We start from the raw sequence: 19,722 nt of genomic DNA, 5'->3' as shown, positions 1-19,722 counted from the left end.
CTCCTGCCACTGCATCCCCCAGGGGCCTGCCTCTGGCTGGCTGGATGCTCTTTCTTGCCTTCGCCCCTTAAAAACAGCCTTGCCGAATCCCCCACCCCAACCTGAGCTTGAGGCCCCACCCTGGCTCCCTTCAGGGACTTGGCCCTCCTCTTTCCAGTGTTACTGACTTCTCCATGTGCAGAGAGCAAAAAGGGATCCCTGGGTGGCTCAGCGGTTTAGCGCCTGCCTTTGGCCCAAGGCATGATCCTGGAGTCCTGGGATTGAGTCTCACGTCGGGCTCCCTGCATGGAGCCTGCTTCTCCCTCTGCTTTTCTCTCTCTCTCTCTGTCTCGCTCTCTCTCGGTCTCTCATGAATAAATAAATAAAATCTTAAAAAAAAAAAAAAAACAAGAGCAAAAAACCCCCAAAACCCAAGCCCTTCCTCAAGGCCTGCACCCCTCTGGCGCCTCTGCAGAACAGGAAAGCAGAACGGGAAAGCACAAGAGAGACCCCCACCTCCTTCCCAGGGGTGCTGAGAGAAGGGAGGACTTAAGAACCCACGTCAGGTGCTAAGCCAGCCCCTGGCTTCCAGCAAGCGCAGGAGGTCAGCTGTAGCATTCGTGTTGCTATCACTACGGCAAGTTTGCGTCTCAGTGCTTCTGCCAGAGTAGAATCTCTTCGAAACACATTTTAGGCAACAGTGATGGATCCAAACTTGAGATGCGGTTCACGTACCTCACTTCACTATTTCCCTCTATTGTAGCCTTTTCCCACTTGATCAATCAGACGCCAGCGTCTTCTGCGTGCCAGCTGGCAAGCTTTAATTAGCTCGCTCTCTTCCTCTTAGTATTTTTTCCCCCATTAATGTGTCTGCCACTCTCTTTGTCCTGACAAGGGGAAAACACTTGGGCACAAAATAAGAGGCGCAGTGGGCCTTGGCTCAGGGACAAATCCTTCCTCTGGGCTGGGGCCACCCCACCACCGGCCACCCTGGCCCAAGCTCAGGGAGTGTCTCTGCGACCTGGGTGCCTTGCGCTCAAGCACAGGCGGGCCTGCAGCAGACTTGCAGACAGAGCAATCCAGACTCCAGGCCCCCAGAACCGGTGGGGAACAACCCTCCCCTCCACCAGCTCCAACACCCGCACTGTGGTGTTTTTTTAGGCCTAAGTGGAGAAACCACCTGATTCAATTCAATTCACATCCAAATCCATTCAAACCATGAAGAGCTGAGAAATTCTAGTTCTGAAGATAAGCTCTCTGGGTGCCCTCTCATGCCTAAGGCAAAGAGCAAATATGTGCAGAGTGAGCATCATTTCACAAAAGGAAGCAGGGGAGGGAAGGCCTTTCCTCCAGGCCAACACTCACCAGTGCAGACCGAAAGCTCTGGAGCTCGCAGTCAGGGTGGTCTCAGCTGAGCAGGGGCTACACCTCCCCAGGCTGCCTCCTTTAAGAGTAACAAGGCGAGCTTTGTTCGGCACAGCTGTAGTTCTTGCCACCTTTAGGGAGTTGCTTGGTTGAGTTGGGTTACTGCTAACCTGATAATTCAATCACCTTGACCCAATGATGGGGGGTTCTCCTACAGCATACCCGTGAGGGGGGTAATTCTGTGGGTTCTTATCCACTGAACTAATTCTCCTTAAATGTCCAGGGCAGGGTAGGTTCAAGCAGAAGGCAGCGTGCCTTGGCTCCCTTCGTAAGGCCACAAGAGGCAGGTACTCTGAGGCCTTGGGTCTCCCCACGAGGAGCCCGCTTCTCCCTCTGCCTGTGTCCCTGCCTCTACCTCTGTGTCTCTGATGAATAAATAAACTCTTAAAAAATAATAAATTCAAAAAATCCTTAGTTTACCTCTCAGATTATTCTCTTCTTAAAACACTCTCTTGCCTGGGTTCCACGACACCCCACGCTCCCAGGTTTCCTTCTGGTCCTCGGCCCGCTCATCTGCAGTCCAGTTTGTAGGCCTGTCTGTCTGTCTGGGGTCATACATGCTGTCCCTTGGTCCTGGATGCTGTCGCTTCTCACTTTATACACCTTTTGAGGCGTAAATTTCTGCAGATGCCTCTCAAATGGAATGCCTCGCTCAGATCTCTCTCCTGAGTTACAGGCAAACAACCCAAAAGCCAGGTGAGGTCCTACAGGGCACTTGATTCTTAATAGGTCAAAACCAGAACCCATTACCTTTCCATTCTTTATCCCATCAGAAAAACCTACTCTGCTAATATTCCCCATCTACCCGGTTTCCCAAGTCAGAAACGTGGGTGCTAAGCTGACCTCTCCTGGTATCTCACTCCCCCAGGAGTAAGACCTGCCCATTCTGCCGCTTGATCTGTCTCAAATTGCCCCCTCCATCCGCACGGCCTGGCCCAGGGGAGACCACTCTACACCTGTCTCCAGGTTCAGAACGTTAGCCCCTTAACTGCGCTCCTTGCTTCCTCCCTCGGTACAGCCCACCCGCGGGATCCCAGCAGAGCTTCTAAACCATGATTCGAACCATGTCTTTCTCCTTCTCAAAAACTTTCAGAGCCTCCTACTCTTCGTAGGGTAAAGTCCATTCTCTTTAAGGCGGCCTACAAGGCCCTTCCAGGAGAGAACACAGCTCAGCTCTCCAGCATCACACTTGCAAACTCCTGAAACTCCACTCACAATGAGCTTGTCACTGCAGTGGGACACCCAGTGCACTCTTTTTTAAGATTTTTTTTTAAAGATTTTATTCATTTATTCATGAGAGACACACAGAGAGAGGCAGAGATACAGGCAGAGGGAGATGCAGGCTCTAAGCAGGGAGCCCAACACAGGACTCGATCTTGGGTTTCCAGAATCAGGCCCTGGGCTGAAGGCGGCACTAAACCGCTGAGCCACCCAGGCTACCCCTAAAGACTTTATTTATTTGAGAGAGAGAGAGAGAGAGCACGAGCATGGGGAGGGGCAGAGGGACAGGGAGAAGCAGCTGCTGCCCCCCATCTCCCTGCTGAGCAGGGAACCTGATGTGGGGCTCAATCCCAGGACCCTGGGATTATGACCAGAGCCAAGGCAGTGGATGCTCAATGACTGAACCACCTCCCCCCCGCCAGATCCCCCCAGGGCACATTATTGAGGCCAGATTTTCCGTGTTGTTTCTTTTCCCTGGATGTTGCTGCTATAGCAACCCCACCCCTTTAGCTCCGCTAATTCTCCCCATCCCCACCCTCTCAATCTGGGGGCCTGAGTGAGGCCTCAGGGCCCTGACTGCTCTCAGGGCTCCACCCCAGCCACGTGTCTGTGCTCCCCTTCTCCTTGTAGGAGTCCCCTGAGGGTCTCTGTCTCCTTCCTGAACCAGCAGGTCTGACTCAGCCCCATCCTCTGTGCTTTGGGGGCACCCTGGGCCTCCCCTAGCAGCACTTCTTCTGCGGTCTCTGATGACCCTTTGCTTGTGTCCCGTTAGATGGCAACTGTTTTGTGACCACAGAGGGTTGTTGCCCTATTGGTTCTGTCTCTCTGGAGACCATGACTAATACAGCATGTTAAGAGTTCAGGGAAGGGGGGCCTGGGGGGCTCAGTTGGTTAACTGTCCGACTCGTGGTTTCGGCTCAGGTCATGATCTCATGGGTCAGGGAATCGGGAATCGAGCCCCAAGTTGGGCTCCTGGCTCAGCAGGAAGTCTGCTTGAAAGATTCTCTCCAAAAAAAAAGATTCTCTCCCTGTGTCCCTCCCCCCTCTCATGCGTGCTCTTTCTCTCTCTCTCTCTCTCTCTCTCTCTCTCAAAATAAATATTTTTTTAAAAAAAAGAGTTCATGGAAGGGGCACATGCACATACATGCATGCAGTCACAGGGCAGGATTCACCGATAAAGCAGGGGTTCTGGCCCAAGGTGGGAGGCTTTGTAACCCTCTAACATCCTGCTTTTGTGCTGAATCAGAGAAATGAGAGGGCAGCCTGGGTGGCCCAGCGGTTTAGTGCTGCCTTCAGCTCAGGGCCTGATCCTAGAGATCCAGGATCAAGTCTGGATGTCGGGCTTCCTGCATGGAGCCTGCTTCTCCCTCTGCCTGTGTCTCTGCCTCTCTCTCTCCCTCCTCTCTGTGTTTCTCATGAATAAATAAATAAAATCTTAAAAAAAAAAAGAAATGAAAGAAAAATATTTTTAATAAATCCATTTTTATACTGGGGACTAAGAAGGAATGTCTTCAGTGGACCAGAAATGATTAGGAATCCCTAATAGGGACACATCAGTGACTAAGGAGTATGAGAAAATCCCAAACATTTGAGGAATTCTAAAATCGTAAAAGAGACACAATGGAGACAGAAAGGGTAGTTGTGGCTGCTGTCACTACATCCGTGTCCTCTTCCACGCCCATCCCACTTCCCCATGTAGTCATCTAATGAAAAGAGCCAAGAACCAGGTGCCAGGTTTCTGGTTCTGATACTGTTCCGAGGCTGTGTGGCCCTGGGCAACTGTCTCTACTCCTATTTGGGCATCGTGTCTTCTTCTAACACCCTTGTCCTATGAAATTCTAAGGGGACAGAGTGGGAGAGGTGTGGGAACATCTCACGCAATGGCCAGAGGGAAGCTCTAAACTCCCCTCCACTCCTGCTCCAGCGCCTTCTGCCCCCGGGCCCCAGGCCCAGGCCTGGATGCGAGCTCAGCTGTTTCTCTGCACGTTCAGTCTCTTTCCTGGGTGCCTGCGGTGGGCTTTCCTGTGGAAGGGACATAAGGGGCTAATTGTAAATTCTGGGTAATGGCTGGACAGGGATAGAAGGTGCCTTTCCAGTCTCCCTTCCTCCTCTCCATCTAGGGCAGACCCGAACGGCCCGGAGGGGCCCCCTGCCACTCTCTGGAGAGCCCTACACTTTGACCCACTGCCAGTCAGCCTGGGATGGGTTTTGGTTTTGTGCTGTCTTTTTCTTTTTTCTTTTTTTAAATTTTTTAATTTATTTATGATAGTCACAGAGAGAGAGAGAGAGAGAGGGGCAGAGACACAGGCAGAGGGAGAAGCAGGCTCCATGCACCGGGAGCCCGACGTGGGACTCGATCCCGGGTCTCCAGGATCACGCCCTGGGCCAAAGGCAGGCGCCAAACCGCTGCGCCACCCAGGGATCCCTTTCTTTTCTTTTTTTTAAGAGTTATTTATTTAGGGACGCCTGGGTGGCTCAGTGGTTGAGCTCCTGCCTTCAGTCCAGGGTGTGATCCCGGGATCCAGGATCAAGTCCCACCTCGGGCTCCCTGCATGGAGCCTGCTTCTCCCTCTGCCTGCGTCTCTCTGCCTCTCTCTGTGTCTCTCATGAATAAATTTTAAAAATATATTTTTTTAAAAAAAGGATTGATTTATTTATTTGAGAGGGATGGGGCGGCAGGGAGAGAGAGTCCCAAGCAGACCTCCTGCGGAGTGGGGAGCCTGATGTGGAGCTCAAACTCAGGACCCTGAGATCATGACTGTTGGGGCCAGGCGGGAAGGGAAACTCCTCAAGATGGCGGATACGCCAAAATGGCTGAGGTTCCTGTCACCACCTCCACTTGGGACGACAGCTTGAGCAGACCCTGACACCTCTCCTTTGGACTTCCCCAACCGAACCCAATGCCCTTCAAACCCCAGAGGAGGAAGTCACCTTTGACTGGTCAAACTGCAATCCTCCCTTTGCATATGAGCCAACCAATAGGAAACCGTTCTGCCTTACAACGTTATGTAAACCCCCCGACCACCTTGTCTTGGCGCGACTTCCTGGACTCACTCTCTCTCCCCCGTGAGTCCTGGAACCTCGCCCGAGGGTGCCTGCAATAAAATCTGTTCTTGGACCCTCGCTTACCTTGGCGGTCTCATTTCCATCTAGTTACTAAAAAACTTAACAATGACCTGCGTGGAAACCGAAAGCTAGATGCTTAACCGACTGTGTCACCCAGGCCCCCTGGGATTGCTTTTATGAGCTCCGGATTGGGCTCTGTCCCAACCGTGTCCCTGACTGTTGTTGGGTGATTTTGAACAACTCCCTGGGCCTTTGTTTCTTAATTTATAAGATGGAGAAGGCTGTAATTGAGGCTCTCAAAAGTATCCTCCTAGTGAAAATGCTGTAGAATCTTGGACTCTCCTCTAATGGAATCGGAGTCATAATGGAACCAGCAAAGAAAGAATGCAGAGCAGTGAACCCATCACACAGACCCTCATTTCTCAACTGAGCCATGCAGAAGAAGCTGCCTGGCCTCGCTCCTGCTCAACATCCTCTTCATCATACTTCTCCGACCCCAGCTGGGCTTTCGGCCCCCTCCCTGCCTCCTGTCCTGCCTCTTGTCCCGATGACTTCCCTGTCTCTCCGCCCTGCGCCTGCCTCGGTCACCAGTTACTCAGACCAACCTGGTCCTCTTCCCACCTCATGCCCAGACCGCCTGCCTCCTCTTACCGGTTTCACCTCTTCCCACCTCCCAGCCTGGGGCCCCTCCACCTTCGCCTGCCCCCCTGCTCCTCCCACCACCTGCCTTCCCCCTCTCCCTCTTCCCTGCATCCGCCGCCCCTTCCGACTTGCCCCCCTCTTCCCCCACCCCTCTCCCTTTACCCCAGGCCTTCCTCCTCACTCTGCTTCTTCTCCCACCTGCATGGGCCTTGGGCCCAGATAGGCCTCTCCTGCTCCTGCTAGGACATCTGCCCCAAGCAGCCCTCACTAGGCCTGATGATTCCCATGCTCCATCGTGAGGGCCTCGCGTCTCTCCCCATGGGGCCCCTGGCCCATGCCAGAACTCCTGGGAAGATGGTACCCAGCATCCTGGTGACCCAGTGGACATGGGGGATGATGGCCAGCAGGCATAGAACCAGGAGGGGCACCTCCCTCACTCAGGTAAGGGTCTCTTTCCTAAGATGGGGTGCTCGGCTACCCCCATGTGGTTTTCTTGCTGCTCCAGTATAGCACATGCCTCCGTTTTCATTCCTTATGTCACATGTAAATGGGGATCTTATTATTTTACATTAGAGACTCCACAGGGTGTAAAGCTTGGGGCAGATTGCTGGATCCTGATGCTCCTTATTCATCTCAACACCGAAGTCAGGGACCCTGATACACACACACGGACAAGCGCTGTGTGTACCAGCAGGTCCAGGTCACCATAACCCTGCACAGAGATCAGCATGGTGTGAGGCAGCTGTGGCCTGATGATGGTGTGAATGGAATGTTCTGAGACGTTCTGTTTTCCAGCCCTTTTATCCAATCCAGAAAACTTGGTTCTGATCTTTCAGCTTCTATATCATATCGATCAGATGAGGCCCATTCGGCCATAGAACACATTGCCCCTGGGAGAAGGAAATTTTTTTTCTTCTTTAACATCAGGATCAGAGAACTGAGCTAATCATGCTTTTATCATTGGCCTGCCTGCCTGAGGCCCCTCTCCTGTTCTATTTATTCATTTTTATGCCCATGTCTCACTTCTCCTCCCCTCATGAAAGTACTACTCAAAATATTTTGACACGTATGTGTATGTATTCTCACAAAATCCGTGGTGTTATTTTGTGAGCAATATTTTTAATTTTCTTTTTTTTAAAGATTTTATTTATTTATTCATGAGAGACACACACACACACACAGAGAGAGAGAGAGAGAGAGAGAGAGAGAGGCAGAGACACAGGCAGAGGGAGAAGCAGGGATCCTGACTCGGGATTTGATCCTGGGACTCCAGGATCATGCCCTGAGCCAAAGGCAGGTGCTAAACCACTGAGCCACCCAGGGATCCCACTGTATTTTTAATTTTCATACGTGAGATTATGTGCTAGACTTCATCCTACTTATTACCTTTCACCCAGCACTATTTTCAAAATGTGCCTACGTGTGTGTGTCATCTCTGCTTCTAACTTCCACCCTGTGTCCTGCCGAACGTCTCCTCCAGATTACACTCCTCCATTTCCCCGGGGACAGCCCCACACCTAGACCCTCTGACTCTCCACCACGGTGGACGATTCCAAACCAACCATCCTGCTACATGCCCACTGGTGACTCTATGGGAGGGTTCTTGGGGCCCGGAGTTAAAGGGTCTAATCTCCATCATTCATGTCCAAGTGTTTTGTCAGGATGAGAAGTTGTTCATTAAATATGTTCATAAGCTGAGTTCGATAAGTCATTCTACGTCCAAGACCAAGGAAGTGAAATAGTTTTCTCAAACCCACAAGAGAACTTTTGGCCTTTTATAATCAGCCGATATTTTACAAATTTTCCTGGATCTCAGTGGTGGTTCTTTATCAGTTTCTGGAGTTTGGAGGCAAGTACACATGCCCATGAATCAAGACTGTGTAGACTCTCTACTTGACCGCCAGCACCAGCCAACATTAGCAAACGGGTCAACATCTACTGTCAGGCACTGCTTGTCGGACATCTTCTGCAACTTCTTTGCAATTTTGTCTTAAAATTATTATTTAGTATTACTAATTACAGTGATTACTGTTCTATGTCAGTCCATAAACCCTCACAGTTTCAGATGTAGAGGGATCTTTAGTAAGTTCCTTCTTCTTAGGCAGGCTGCTCTTCCCATGTCCCTTATCCCTGTCTGGTTGGTTGGCCGGTCTTGAAGGTCACCTCCCTCTGTAACTGTCCTGACACTGCCTGGACCTATGGCGAAACCACAAAGATGCAGGACTAGTGATGGTGAGCTGGCGAAGAATGCAGGAGCCCACCCTCAGAGAGACTGTGGCTGGAGTTTCCTGGGTAAATTCCCTCCTCGTGCACCATCTCATCTGTATCCCAGCAACACCCAGAATAATGCTCTATGGCCACCGAGGCCTTCCCACTCAGAATGCACCTCTTGCAGAAAGAGGAAAGATTTCCAACGTTCCTATCAAAGCTGTGATCTTCTCACATGGCCCTTACCCTGGAATTTACGAAGCAGCACTGCTACTTATTTTTTTTTTATTTTATTTTTTTTTAAATTTGTATTGGAGTTCAATTTGCTAACATTTAGCATAACACCCAGTGCTCATCCCGCCAAGTGAGCACGGTTACTTATACATGCCCACGTAACCCCATCCAGATATAGAGGGTTTCATGATCACCCCAAGTCACGCTGTGACCCTTCGCAGTCAATACCACCCACGTCTAATTCTCAGGAAGCACTGGTTGGAATTTTTTCCCTCTAGATTATTCTTGTGTCGTCTAGAATTTTGTATAACAGTATTTACCTTTTCGTGTCTGATTTCTTTCATTCAGTATGCTGTTTGCCTTCGCTCCACGTTGTTCTGTGTATCAGTAGTTCATCCTATGTAGTGCTGAGTAGGATCCCATGATATTAACATACCAACCTGTTTTTCCATTGCACTTATTGCCAGGTATGACAAGTATCAATCTGTTGCCTCTCAACCCCAAATCAGCCCTTCATTACCTGCTGGGCAGTAGTAGGATAGCCCCTTGATGCAATTCTCCTTTATGGTGAGAACATCCAGAGCCATGTCATGTCAGTAGATGGCGCTGGCGGAACACTAAGGAGGAGGACGCTTCCCTTCCCCCACCCAGTGTGCTTCTGTTTGCTTCTCCTCTGCCTGCGACTGCAGCCAGAGATGAATGCATGGGGACCCCCATGGCACTGCCCTAGCTATGCATCCAGAGCACACAGTCCTGGGGGCTCACGGCCTTAGGCTCAGGCAGCGCAGGGCCCACCTGGCTACAGCCCTCCCGTCGTGGACTCAGTAAACCTCCAGCCTCACATGCCCTGCAGGTGAGCAGGGCACCGACTCCCCTGTGTTGCCAACCCTCTGGCCTCCCCCACCAGATCCCTGGGGGAGTGTTTCCAGTGGGCCCTCCAGACACAGGCACCTGCACCCCAGACCTTCACTACTCTGCCTGCAAGGAGGTTCCTGACTCGGCTCCCCCAGGCCCTCCCTGCTAGTCTCTGCCACCACCATTTCACTGACCTGGAGACAATGGGGCAAGCATTATGCATTTTTCAACAAGGTTTGAATCCCAGCTTGATGGAGAGGGTCCTCTTCCAATCCGTTCCCTCCTTGGATCCTCTCCTTCTGCCTTAGAATACTCTGTAGAGTTCTCTTATTATTCTTATCACCTCACTGCTGAGGTAGTAATTTTTAAAATTAAATTTTCCTTGATCATATTACTGTGTGGTTTCCGTATCCTGGTTGGCCCCTGAGAGATATGTTAGACATTTGTATTGTTTCAAATTTGTGGCTATTAGGAATAAAGCTGCCATGAACATTTTTGTCTTGGGTGGGCACATGGTGTCACTTTTCCTGATAAAAACCTACAAGTGGAATTGCTGGGTCATGGGATAAGCGTATAAGAAATTTAAAAGAGCCTGGGTGGCTCAGCGGTTGAGTGTCTGCCTTTGGCTCAGGGCATGATCCTGGAGACCAGGATCGAGTCCCACATCGGGCTCCCTGCAGGAAGCCTGCTTCTCCCTCCGCCTGTGTCTCTGCCTCTCTCTGTGCCTCTCATGAATAAATAAATAAATCTTTTTAAAAAAATAATGATCTCGGGATCCCTGGGTGGTGCAGCGGTTTGGCGCCTGCCTTTGGCTTAGGGCGCGATCCTGGAGACCCGGAATCGAGTCCCATGTCAGGCTCCCGGTGCATGGAGCCTGCCTCTCTCCCTCTCTCTGTGTGTGACTATCATAAATTTAAAAAAAAAATTAAAAAATAATGATCTCCTATACTTAAAAATAAAAGAAATTTAAAAGAAATTGATAAACTGTTTTCCAAAGTGGTTGTACCATTTTATGTTTCCAGCAATATGTTTCACATCCCTGCCAGCACTTCATATTGCCAGTCTTTATTTTTTTCATAACAGACATGGAGAGAGAGAGAGAGAGAGAGAGAGAAGCAGGCTCCATGCCAGGAGCCCGACGCGGGCCTCCAGGACTGCGCCCTGGGCCAAAGGCAGGGATCCCCTGCCACTGAGCCACCCAGGGATCCCCCTATTGCCAGTCTTTAATCTGAGCTATTCTACTGGGTATGCAGTTCCCTGATGATTAACTGATGAATGTCTTCTCATATGCCAGTTGACAATTTGTACATCTTCTTTGGTGATGCATCTGTTCCAACTTTTTGCCCATTTTTACTTATGTTCTCTTATTAAATTGTCATCTTAATAGGAGTCTCAATGGTGTCTTTCTTTCTTTCTTTTTTTTTTAAGATTTTATTCATTTATTCATGAGAGACACACACACAGAGAGAGAGAGAGAGAGAGAGAGAGGCAGAGACACAGGCAGAGGGAGAAGCAGGCTCCATGCAGGGAGCCCGATGTGGGACTGGATCCTGGGTCTCCAGGATCACGCCCTGGGCTGAAGGCAGCGCTAAACTGCTGAGCCACCTGGGCTGCCCTTAATGGTGTCTTTCAAAAAGATTTTTGTTTGGATGAAATCCAATTTCTTTTTATTTCGGGGTTAGTGTTTTTAATGTTCTAAGAAACCACTGCCTACCATAAAGTTGTGAAGATTTTTTTTCCCGAAATTTTCTTTCAGAAGTTTTATGGTTTTAACTTTTATATTTAGGTCTATGACTCACTTTGGGTTAGTCTTGTGCATAATGTGACGTAAGGGTCCAGGTTCATATTTTTCCATTCAAATATCCAGTTGTTGCAGCACATTTGTTGAAAAGATGTTTGGATTACTTTGGCACCTTTGTCAAAAGTCAATTGGCTATGGGTAAGTCTATCTCTGCACACTGTTCTGTACCATTGGTCTATAGGTCCATGCTTATGCCAAGACCAGCATTACTTTATAGTAAGTCATACAGTCAGGTTATATAACTCTTGCAACTTGGTTCTTCTTTTTCAAAATTGCTTTAGTTATTCAAGGCCTTTTGCCTTTCTAAATAAATCTTAGTATTGGCATGTCAATTTCTCCAAAGAGCTTGTTGGGATTTTTTTACTGAAAGTATAATGAATCTAGCGATAAATATGGGGAGAGCTGACATCTTCACAATACTGTGTCTTTCATTCCATGAACATGGTATGACTTACTCTCCATATAGTCTTTAATTTCTCTCACACTGCAACTCTCTAACCATTCTTCTGCAATCATATCTCACTCAGACTACAGCTACGAACAATTTTCCACTTTTTAAGATCCAAGTGACAAGACTGGGCCCACCCAGATAATCCAGAGAGCAAGAGTGGGAAAGAAGTGAAAGACAGAAACCTGGGAAGCACTGAAACTCATATAGTGAGCCTGGTCTCATGAGCCTTCCCTCAAGAGAGGGAAGAACTTCTACAAAGCCAAGAGCCAGAGCCAAAGCAGTGGGGGTCATGCTGGAGGACCCTGGGGGAGGAGGATGCCAGCCTTTCTCCCAGCAGGCATATGACATTGGGACACTTCCTTTATCCATCTTCTGAACCCACAGACCCAGTCCTAGGGAACAAGGACACGGCCCAGAAGTGGTTAAATGTTAACATACCTTTCTGTCCTTCCCTAAGAGGCAGGGAGGGAATGGGGTGCCCCAGGGGTCAATGATTGCTGTAGTTCACAGCACTGGGGGTGAACTGCTATGTTTACTGCTTGTATCAAGTGTGGCTGCAGGAAACAAGACTGCCCTGGCCTTATGCCTGAGCAGAACTCCTGGACCTGAGAGCTCAGAAAGAGACCTATGAGAAGGATCAAAAGCAGTGGCCTTGGCTCCCTCTTACCTTCCCCCCTATTTGCCTCTGGGCCTCCCTCATGAGCCTCGAAGCAACAGAAGGCTTCGAGGGCCCATGAGCGGGAACGCGGGACAGCTGGGAAGCCACCTGGCCCAGCCAGATTCCACAGCCCACAGCCATCAGTGTGGCAACAGAGTTCCCCCACGGGAGTCGGAGGCCCCGTCAGACCTTAGAGGCCTTTTCCTGAGATGCACTGCTCTCTCCCGCCTCTGGGCCTTGGTGCCTCTTCCTCCTCCACGTTTTAGTCACCTGGAACTCTGTCTTCTCTCTCCTAGAATCAAGAACCGTCTTCAGAAAGCGACACGTGAAACCATTTTCAAACTGACTTTAATCTTTTTTTTTTTTTTTTTGCTGCCCAAATATTGTACATGCAGAAGCCATGTGAAAGAATTTTCTTCTCAAGGGAATTGGCAAGAATGTTGTACGAAACAGCCGGCAGTCCTCCCCAGCCGTCCACCTGCCACCTAGGAGCCACAGCAAGTTTGGAAAGATGCTGCACATAGAAAATGTATAGAGCACAGATATAAAAGGCTAATTGCTTCTTATCTAAACAGTGTGCTTGTCAGGCCCTATCAGCTTATCTCTTTCTTTGCAGGATGCATTTGGAAATTCTAAAAAAGGGGTTCCTGCCTCCTGTGAATTTACATTCTAAAGGAGTGGATGGAATAATCAGGCCAACTTTTCCTAAGGAAGCAGCCACTCTGCCTGCTGAGGTGATGTCTGGCGAGAGATCCTGGAGAGAGGGGTGGTCTTAAGAAGCAAACTACGCTGATGGGAAATAAGTGCCCTCTCTCCTTCCACCAGAGAGCAATGCCTCGAACATTCTCAGGTGTTCAACTTGCCCACCGACGACGTTCTAGAAGCAGAAGTGAGGACTGGCCCAGTCTCATCTGCTGGTGGGGGTACTGACCTACGCAGGAGGCGGCTGAGGTGGTGACGTCACATCAGCACCTTGAAAAGTGTCCGTTGTAGACAACTCTTAAGTATTTCTCGTCGTTACACAAGAAGAGGGACAACAAACCACAAGGAGGTGGAAGCAGAGTCTGTTAGGATTCCCCGAGTTCTTGTCCGAAGCAGCTTCTGGGCGTGGATGGAGAAGGACCTGCACCCAGTTGGGGCACCGGGGGCTGGAAGGAACCGGCCCGGGCGCACCAGGCTGGAAACCCTCCTCAGCTCCAGATCAGATTTTTAAAACCCAGAGGGAACCACGGAGCAACTAGCAAATGCTCTGATCTTGCAGATGAGGAAGCTGAGGCCTAGACAAGTGAGGAGTCTTGGACAAGGTCACAGTTTGGGATCGAACTGTACAGAACAGCCTTGGAATCCCTGTAGCCAGCTGTCCGGGCCATCGACCCCGTGGGGCGGGTGCTCTGCTGCCCCTGGATTCCCGGGCCCGCATCTGGAGCCCAGTCCCAGGGGACCCTTCCCTGACATGGGGGTGAACCCCCCTGGGGGAGGGGGCGCGCAAGGCCCCAGGTGCTTCCAACTGGAGCCCGGGAAGGTTTCCCCAAAGCGGTGACGCCCTTTTCAACAAGCACCCGCCCCAAGCTAGTCTTAGGCCCTTGAAAGAATTCGGTTTCTCTTACTGGAGTGGTTTTCCTCACAGGCACAGCCATGCTGGGCCCAGGAAAGCCCGAGCTCAGGGGTGGGGGGAGAAGGAGTTGCTTTGCTACATGGAAAGATTAAGCCCTTTGTCAGAGAACTGGGTCCCCCCATCAGGCAGGCCAAGGCCCAGCGGGGAGACCAAGTTGCTCTCTTTGGCATCACCGACATCGCTCTGAGATGCTCAGGCACTCTCAAAATCACCCTCTCCCAGCCCACCGGGCCTCACCTGATTGGGCGGGGCTCCCCTGCCCTTAGTCTTGAGTGTTGGGTCCTGCCCCCATCCTCTTCTGACCTGAGTGAAAAGCAGACTCGAGGAGGCAGGCGGGGGAGAGTCTGCAGGCCCATCTCCTCCCTCTCCGGTGGGTGGAAGCGAATCCGGTGGAGGAAGCAGCATGGTCGGGAGCCTCTTTCCGCATCAGGCTCAGGAGGAGAGGAGCACAGTCCAGGGAGGCGCCGGCAGGAGGGCAGGCCTCTTCCGCTCCATCGCCTGGACCCCCAGGCCTGGGCAGTGCGCCCTCCCTCTCTCCACCCAGGGGGAGGATGACTCGTCTACATCGTCAAGCAAAGGCAGCCGTTTCTTGCACAGAGTTTGCACAGTGCAGGAAGCAATCAGAGACAGAAGAGCAGCCTTCCTGAAGCTCTGCTGCTTTCCGGGCCGAGGAAGATAGGGGATCGGAGGCATGGGGAGCCCTGGTGCCCCCGGGGGAGGAGCTCGGCGTCTCCCGGGCAGCAGGGCGTGGAGCGAGAACCCTGGGTGCGGGTCAGGGTTCCTGGTAACGCAGTCGAAGATTGTGCTACATTTCATTTCCAAAGACGTACCCTTGGAGGTCTCTATGGTCTCTAAGGGGGTGGGGAGAGGGGCCTGGTCTCCTCAAGGCTGGCAGTAAAGAAGAGCTCAGGCATGCTTGCCCTGGTGGGTGTCACGCCCCTGGGAGACCCCCCGCGAGCCCCAAGCTCCACGGGGCCCTGTCTCTAGGGCTCCTGGGGCCGCCTCACCCCCGGGAATGCTGGCGTGCCTGAGAGAGCCTCCGAAGCCCTCCGCTCCTTTCCTGGGAGAACTGGGAGGTGGGAGAGACGGGATGGGGAGTCGTTCTGGAGCTGGTCCTTCCCCGGAGGATCAAATCCCCCTTGGCAAACCCAGACGTGGCCCCATTTACTGGAGCCTGATTCATACCAGGGGCCCTCAGACGTCCCCGAGGGGAAGGAGTCTCTGAAGAAGTGGGACACGTTGAGCAGGGCAGGAACGTGAAGACAGATGCTCTGAATCATCCATCACGGTTCCTGCCCACAGCCCAGCAGCCCGGCGGGGCTGCAGGGCCACCCCCATCTCCGAGAACCTCCGCGAACCCCGCCGGAGCAGAGGCCGGGGAGTGACAAAGAGCCCCATCCTCTGCCCGCTCTGGGTCTCACCTGGGGAAGGAGGCCTTCAGAGCCGGGGACACCGGACCCCGGACCCCGGCAGCGCCTCAGCCCCAGGCCAGGGAGCACTCCAGGGGAGATCGCGTTCCCGCCTTCCCCACCATCCCCTCTTTGAAGGTGCTCCCTCCACACACCCCCTCCCCCAGGGAAGGCCAGGAGCACCCTGTGCTCCCTCCTCTCCTGGGACAGGCTGGCCCCTGGATCGAGGAGGACGAGAAACAGACCCTGGAACCCAGCCATTCACCATCACACACGTGTCAGCCTCACCACCATGGGGGGAAGATCAGGTGGGGATTCGTCACTGGTGCAAAGGGTTAGTGAAGGAGAATGTGCCCTAAGGTGGGGAGAATGCCATCCCCCTGGAGAAGTGGGATGGCGAGCGGCCCAGCTGGGGCGGCTTGGCAGCTAGGGCGTGTGGGCAGCCAGCACGAGGTACCAACACGTCAGGCCCGAGCTCCGGCTAGAACTTCCACGATGCTAACTAACCTGCCCCAGAGGCAAGGGGGCCCCAGGCTCTCTGCCGGCAGCCCCCCCAACCTCCCGGACCCCGAGAGGAATGAGGGTGATACCACTCACTGATACCCCCCCATTCCCTGGGGACGACCGCATGGGGTGGGGAGCACCTCTCAGCACTACGTCAGCCAATGTCCACGCTGTCCGAGGAGTTCCCCGCTCACCCCACCCAAAGGTGCAGAGTGTGTGCACGCCGACCTGAGGGCGACTGCTCCAGCGGCGAACACATCGCAGGACACAAAACACCCTTCTGGGAGCGAGGTTCCTCCCTCTCCCCACCCTAGGGTCAAAGACGACAGAGCCCTTTGCCTTATTTTTAGAAAACACGAGAAACGCGTGCATTGCCCCCTCCCGACGACGGGAGAGAATTTCTGCCTAAAGAGAAAACTCTGACCCAGCTGCCGCCTCCCTCGTCCTACACCCGCAACGGTCCTCGTCTTGATCATAAGCCAGGAGCCCATTTGGTTTATTTCTTACGCCCTTACCCACGTCTGTGGGTTTTCCTGGGGGGTCGGGGGAGGTTACCAGGCTCTGGCTTCAACCTGATGTGAGTCCCTGCCAGAAAGGGAGGCCCTTTGGGCGGAGGTGCCTTTATCTCCAGAGAGCCTCCTCCTCCACCTGCCCTCTACACCCATCCGTCCGGCTTTGGTTACCAATGGAGTCCAAGCACTCAGGCCCCGAGACCTCTCCCCGCCTCCACCTTGAGCATGTGGGTCACAGTCATCGCAGCACCCGGGGCCGACGTCTGGGGAAGAGGCAGAGGGACGGTCTTCTCCATACCTGGACCCCTCCTGCCACCTCTTCCCTCCCCACCAGACACGGACCCAAGGGCTTCTGTGTCCACCCCGTGGACGACCTCTCACCTTTTGCCCCAGACCTGAGGAGGAGAGGACAGATTTGGGCATTCCTAGCAGACATCTCACAGGTCCAGGCCAGGCCCTGGTCCCCGCTGTATCCCCCACCCCCTCCCAGGGCCCAGTTGTCAAATCAAGTCAGGGTTTGAGTGGCTTTGGGAAGCTCCAACCAGACAAGGGTAGAAAGAAAGCAGAGGCTTGTGAGGGGCCGAGAGCAGGCCAGGCCACTCTCCAGAGGGCAGCTGCGGAGCGCAAGGAGGCAGGGAGGCGGAGAGGGGAAAGTATTGCTTGTACAGAGCTGGTGACTGTGGCAGTCTAGCTGAGTCCAGAGCCAGGCTGTCCATGGGGCCGGGAAGCTGGAGCCCGAGTGAGTCTGAGCTCCCAGACAGGGACCCTGGTCTGGAAATGAGCAAACAAAGAGAGACCCAAATGATCAACCTCATGCAGCTAATCCCCAAAGATCAGACAGGATTCCCAACAGCGGCGCAGAGCAGGTCAGCCCCAACCCTCCTCATTCCCGCAAACAGCCCTACCCTCAGCACTTCCTCCACAAGCCAGGCCCCACCAGGACAAGCCCAGAGGGGGACAGAGCCACCCTCAGGGCCTGGGGAGGACACAGGCGCCTCCAGGGACTATCTGCTTTGGCAGATAACATCCCCTCTGAGGCCAGCCTCTGGGATGTCAAGATCCTCCAAATCCACACCTCCTGGGGTCCCACTGGGAGAGCTCCTTTGGCATGTTGGAAGTGAGGAGGCTCAGAGGAAGACAGGAGGTGAAGAACAACGCTAAGGGAGGTGCCAGCACTTCCCTCTAAGGGGCCGGGCCAGCAACCCTGGGAACTAAGACTTCCTAGTGTTTCGCTTATAGGAGGAGGCGGCTCCAGCCAAAGGGAGGAGGCGATGTCCAAGCCCTCAGCTTCCCAGGCGTCTTCTGCTCCCCCGGCCCCTGGCCAGGGCACTAGATGAGCATGCTACATGCTGCAGATGCATTCGGTGGGAAGAGCTGTCAGTGTGCTTGGCGGGGGGAGGGGAGTGTCACGTCCCAGAGGGGCCTCAGTGTGACCAGCTGCAGTGGGTGCTACATTCCTCGAAAAAGAGCAGTGGTGCTGGGAGAAGCACAGGTGGGACAAAGGACGAGACAGGAAACTAAGCAGGGACCACCAAGAGGCAGCCTGGACAGGGACACGTGGGCTTTGCCGCGGGCGCAGGGCCAGGCAGGGTGGATTGGTGGCCACGTCCCTGACTTCCGCCCCTGGACTCGGGGACCCGTGCCCACACAACACTCCTTTGGGTTTCTTTTCAACGAGACACAGAGAGATGTGGAGTTTAGCTCATGTAGTCACCAAGACTGACTATACCCAGACACGTGAACAGATATAACATGGTCACACACAGACACAGACACACACACACACACGCACACAGACACACACACACTACAGTCTCCACTGCCAGCTGGGACGGGCCCAGTAGCCAACAGGCATGCAGCAGGGCAAGGGGTCCAGAGAGACATGAAGACTATGTACAGGGGCGGGGGAGGCCGTCAGGCACCCCTCCCCACGCTACATCCCGGCCTGGTCCGGAGGTCCTTAGGAGCACGAGGGGCTGGTGGCACTCTCCAGGGAGGACTGGGACAGGCGCCTGGTGAGGGATCCAAGCGTAGAGTCTGCCACTGAGGACGTGGGGAAGAGTTTGTACCAGCCAGTGACCGCGGCAGTCAGGTCCAGCTCGTCCAGCATGATCTGGGCCATGCCCATGAAGCACTTGTGGTCCATGCGGCCGTAGTCTCCCCAGACGATCACCTGCCGGGGGCGGAGGGGGGGGCAGCAGGAGACAGGGGCGCTGAGCCAACACCCCGACTCCAGGGCTCGGCAGCGGGCCCAGGAACCTACAAGCTTCGCCAGAGCACAGATGAGACAGAGCCGGAACTGAGACTGATTTGAGGGCTACGACTATTGAGCACTTACGATGTGCCAGGCTCGGTCCTATGGACCCCTACCCATGACCATGACTGTTACAGCCATCTAGGGGACGGTGCTGCATGTCGTCATATCGACCACGAGGAAACCACAGCTCAGGTTAATTAACCCCAAGACGCAAAGAAATTGGTGGCGGAGCTGGGACTGGAACGCGGGTCTGACTTCGGAGCCTCCCCCAGCCTCCCAGATGACAGCATGAAGGAGCAGACTGAGAGTCTGGGACCTGAGTCACAGCAACCAGTCTGCTGCGGGCTCACAGAGGAGCTTGGGAAGACCCTCTGCCCTCACTGGACCTCAGTGTCCCCATCCATAAAACTGGAAGAGCAGAATAGATTAGCTCGGTGATTTTCAAACTTGTATTTTTATCAGTGGATCCTTTTCTCAAAATGGAATCCATATAGACTCCCATGATCACCCCTACCCCACAGAACCCGAGGGTCCTGCGGTCCTCGCCATCTGAAGCCCCAAGGGTCCTTGCCACACAACCACGTCAGCGCAGAGGGATAGCCCTAGATGAGCAGTCATGCAGCCCAGCCCTGAGCCCTGGCTCAGTCTTCTCACCTGCCACCCATGTGGCCCCAGGCAAGGCCACCAGCCACAGCCACTACTGCCAATGCTCAATGAGCAGCTGTCTGTGGGTCAGACGCTCATGAGGCCCTCCACACCTCTCCTTACTCTTCACCATACGCCACCCGCAGACTGTGATGGAGCTGGAACTGGAACCCAGGCCTGAACCCAGAGACCAGCCCCCACTGTGCTCTAACCCCACTCAGCCTCCCGCGCACCTCAGGT

General features: G+C 53.2%; 1 protein-coding gene and 2 long non-coding RNA genes across 5 annotated transcripts in view; 1 reads left to right on the top strand and 2 right to left on the bottom strand.

Annotated features, from left to right (window-relative positions):
- Positions 1 to 4,077: 4,077 nt before the first annotated feature.
- LOC119877010 lies at positions 4,078 to 6,049 on the bottom strand. Its single transcript, XR_005370097.1, has 2 exons — positions 5,755 to 6,049; positions 4,078 to 4,647 (listed from the first exon to the last, which is right to left on the bottom strand). It is a non-coding gene; the product is annotated as an uncharacterized LOC119877010 (long non-coding RNA).
- Positions 5,691 to 13,106, top strand: LOC119869316. The gene is made up of 2 exons (XR_005370096.1): positions 5,691 to 6,774; positions 12,936 to 13,106. It is a non-coding gene; the product is annotated as an uncharacterized LOC119869316 (long non-coding RNA).
- The window catches only part of RIMS3 (regulating synaptic membrane exocytosis 3), a 41,557-nt gene continuing 34,706 nt past the window's right edge, over positions 12,872 to 19,722 (bottom strand). For all 3 annotated transcript variants that reach the window (XM_038557734.1, XM_038557735.1, XM_038557736.1), the window contains exon 8: positions 12,872 to 18,753. In XM_038557734.1, the coding sequence (XP_038413662.1) occupies positions 18,541 to 18,753 (213 nt within the window). In that variant the 3' untranslated portion in view covers positions 12,872 to 18,540. The remainder of the gene's footprint in view (positions 18,754 to 19,722) is intronic.

The sequence above is a fragment of the Canis lupus genome, chromosome 15 (genome assembly GCF_011100685.1).
Source record: "Canis lupus familiaris isolate Mischka breed German Shepherd chromosome 15, alternate assembly UU_Cfam_GSD_1.0, whole genome shotgun sequence".
NCBI lineage: Eukaryota > Metazoa > Chordata > Mammalia > Carnivora > Canidae > Canis > Canis lupus.
The sequence above is the reverse complement of the archived record's forward strand: the minus strand, read 5'-3'. Positions and strand labels throughout refer to the sequence as shown.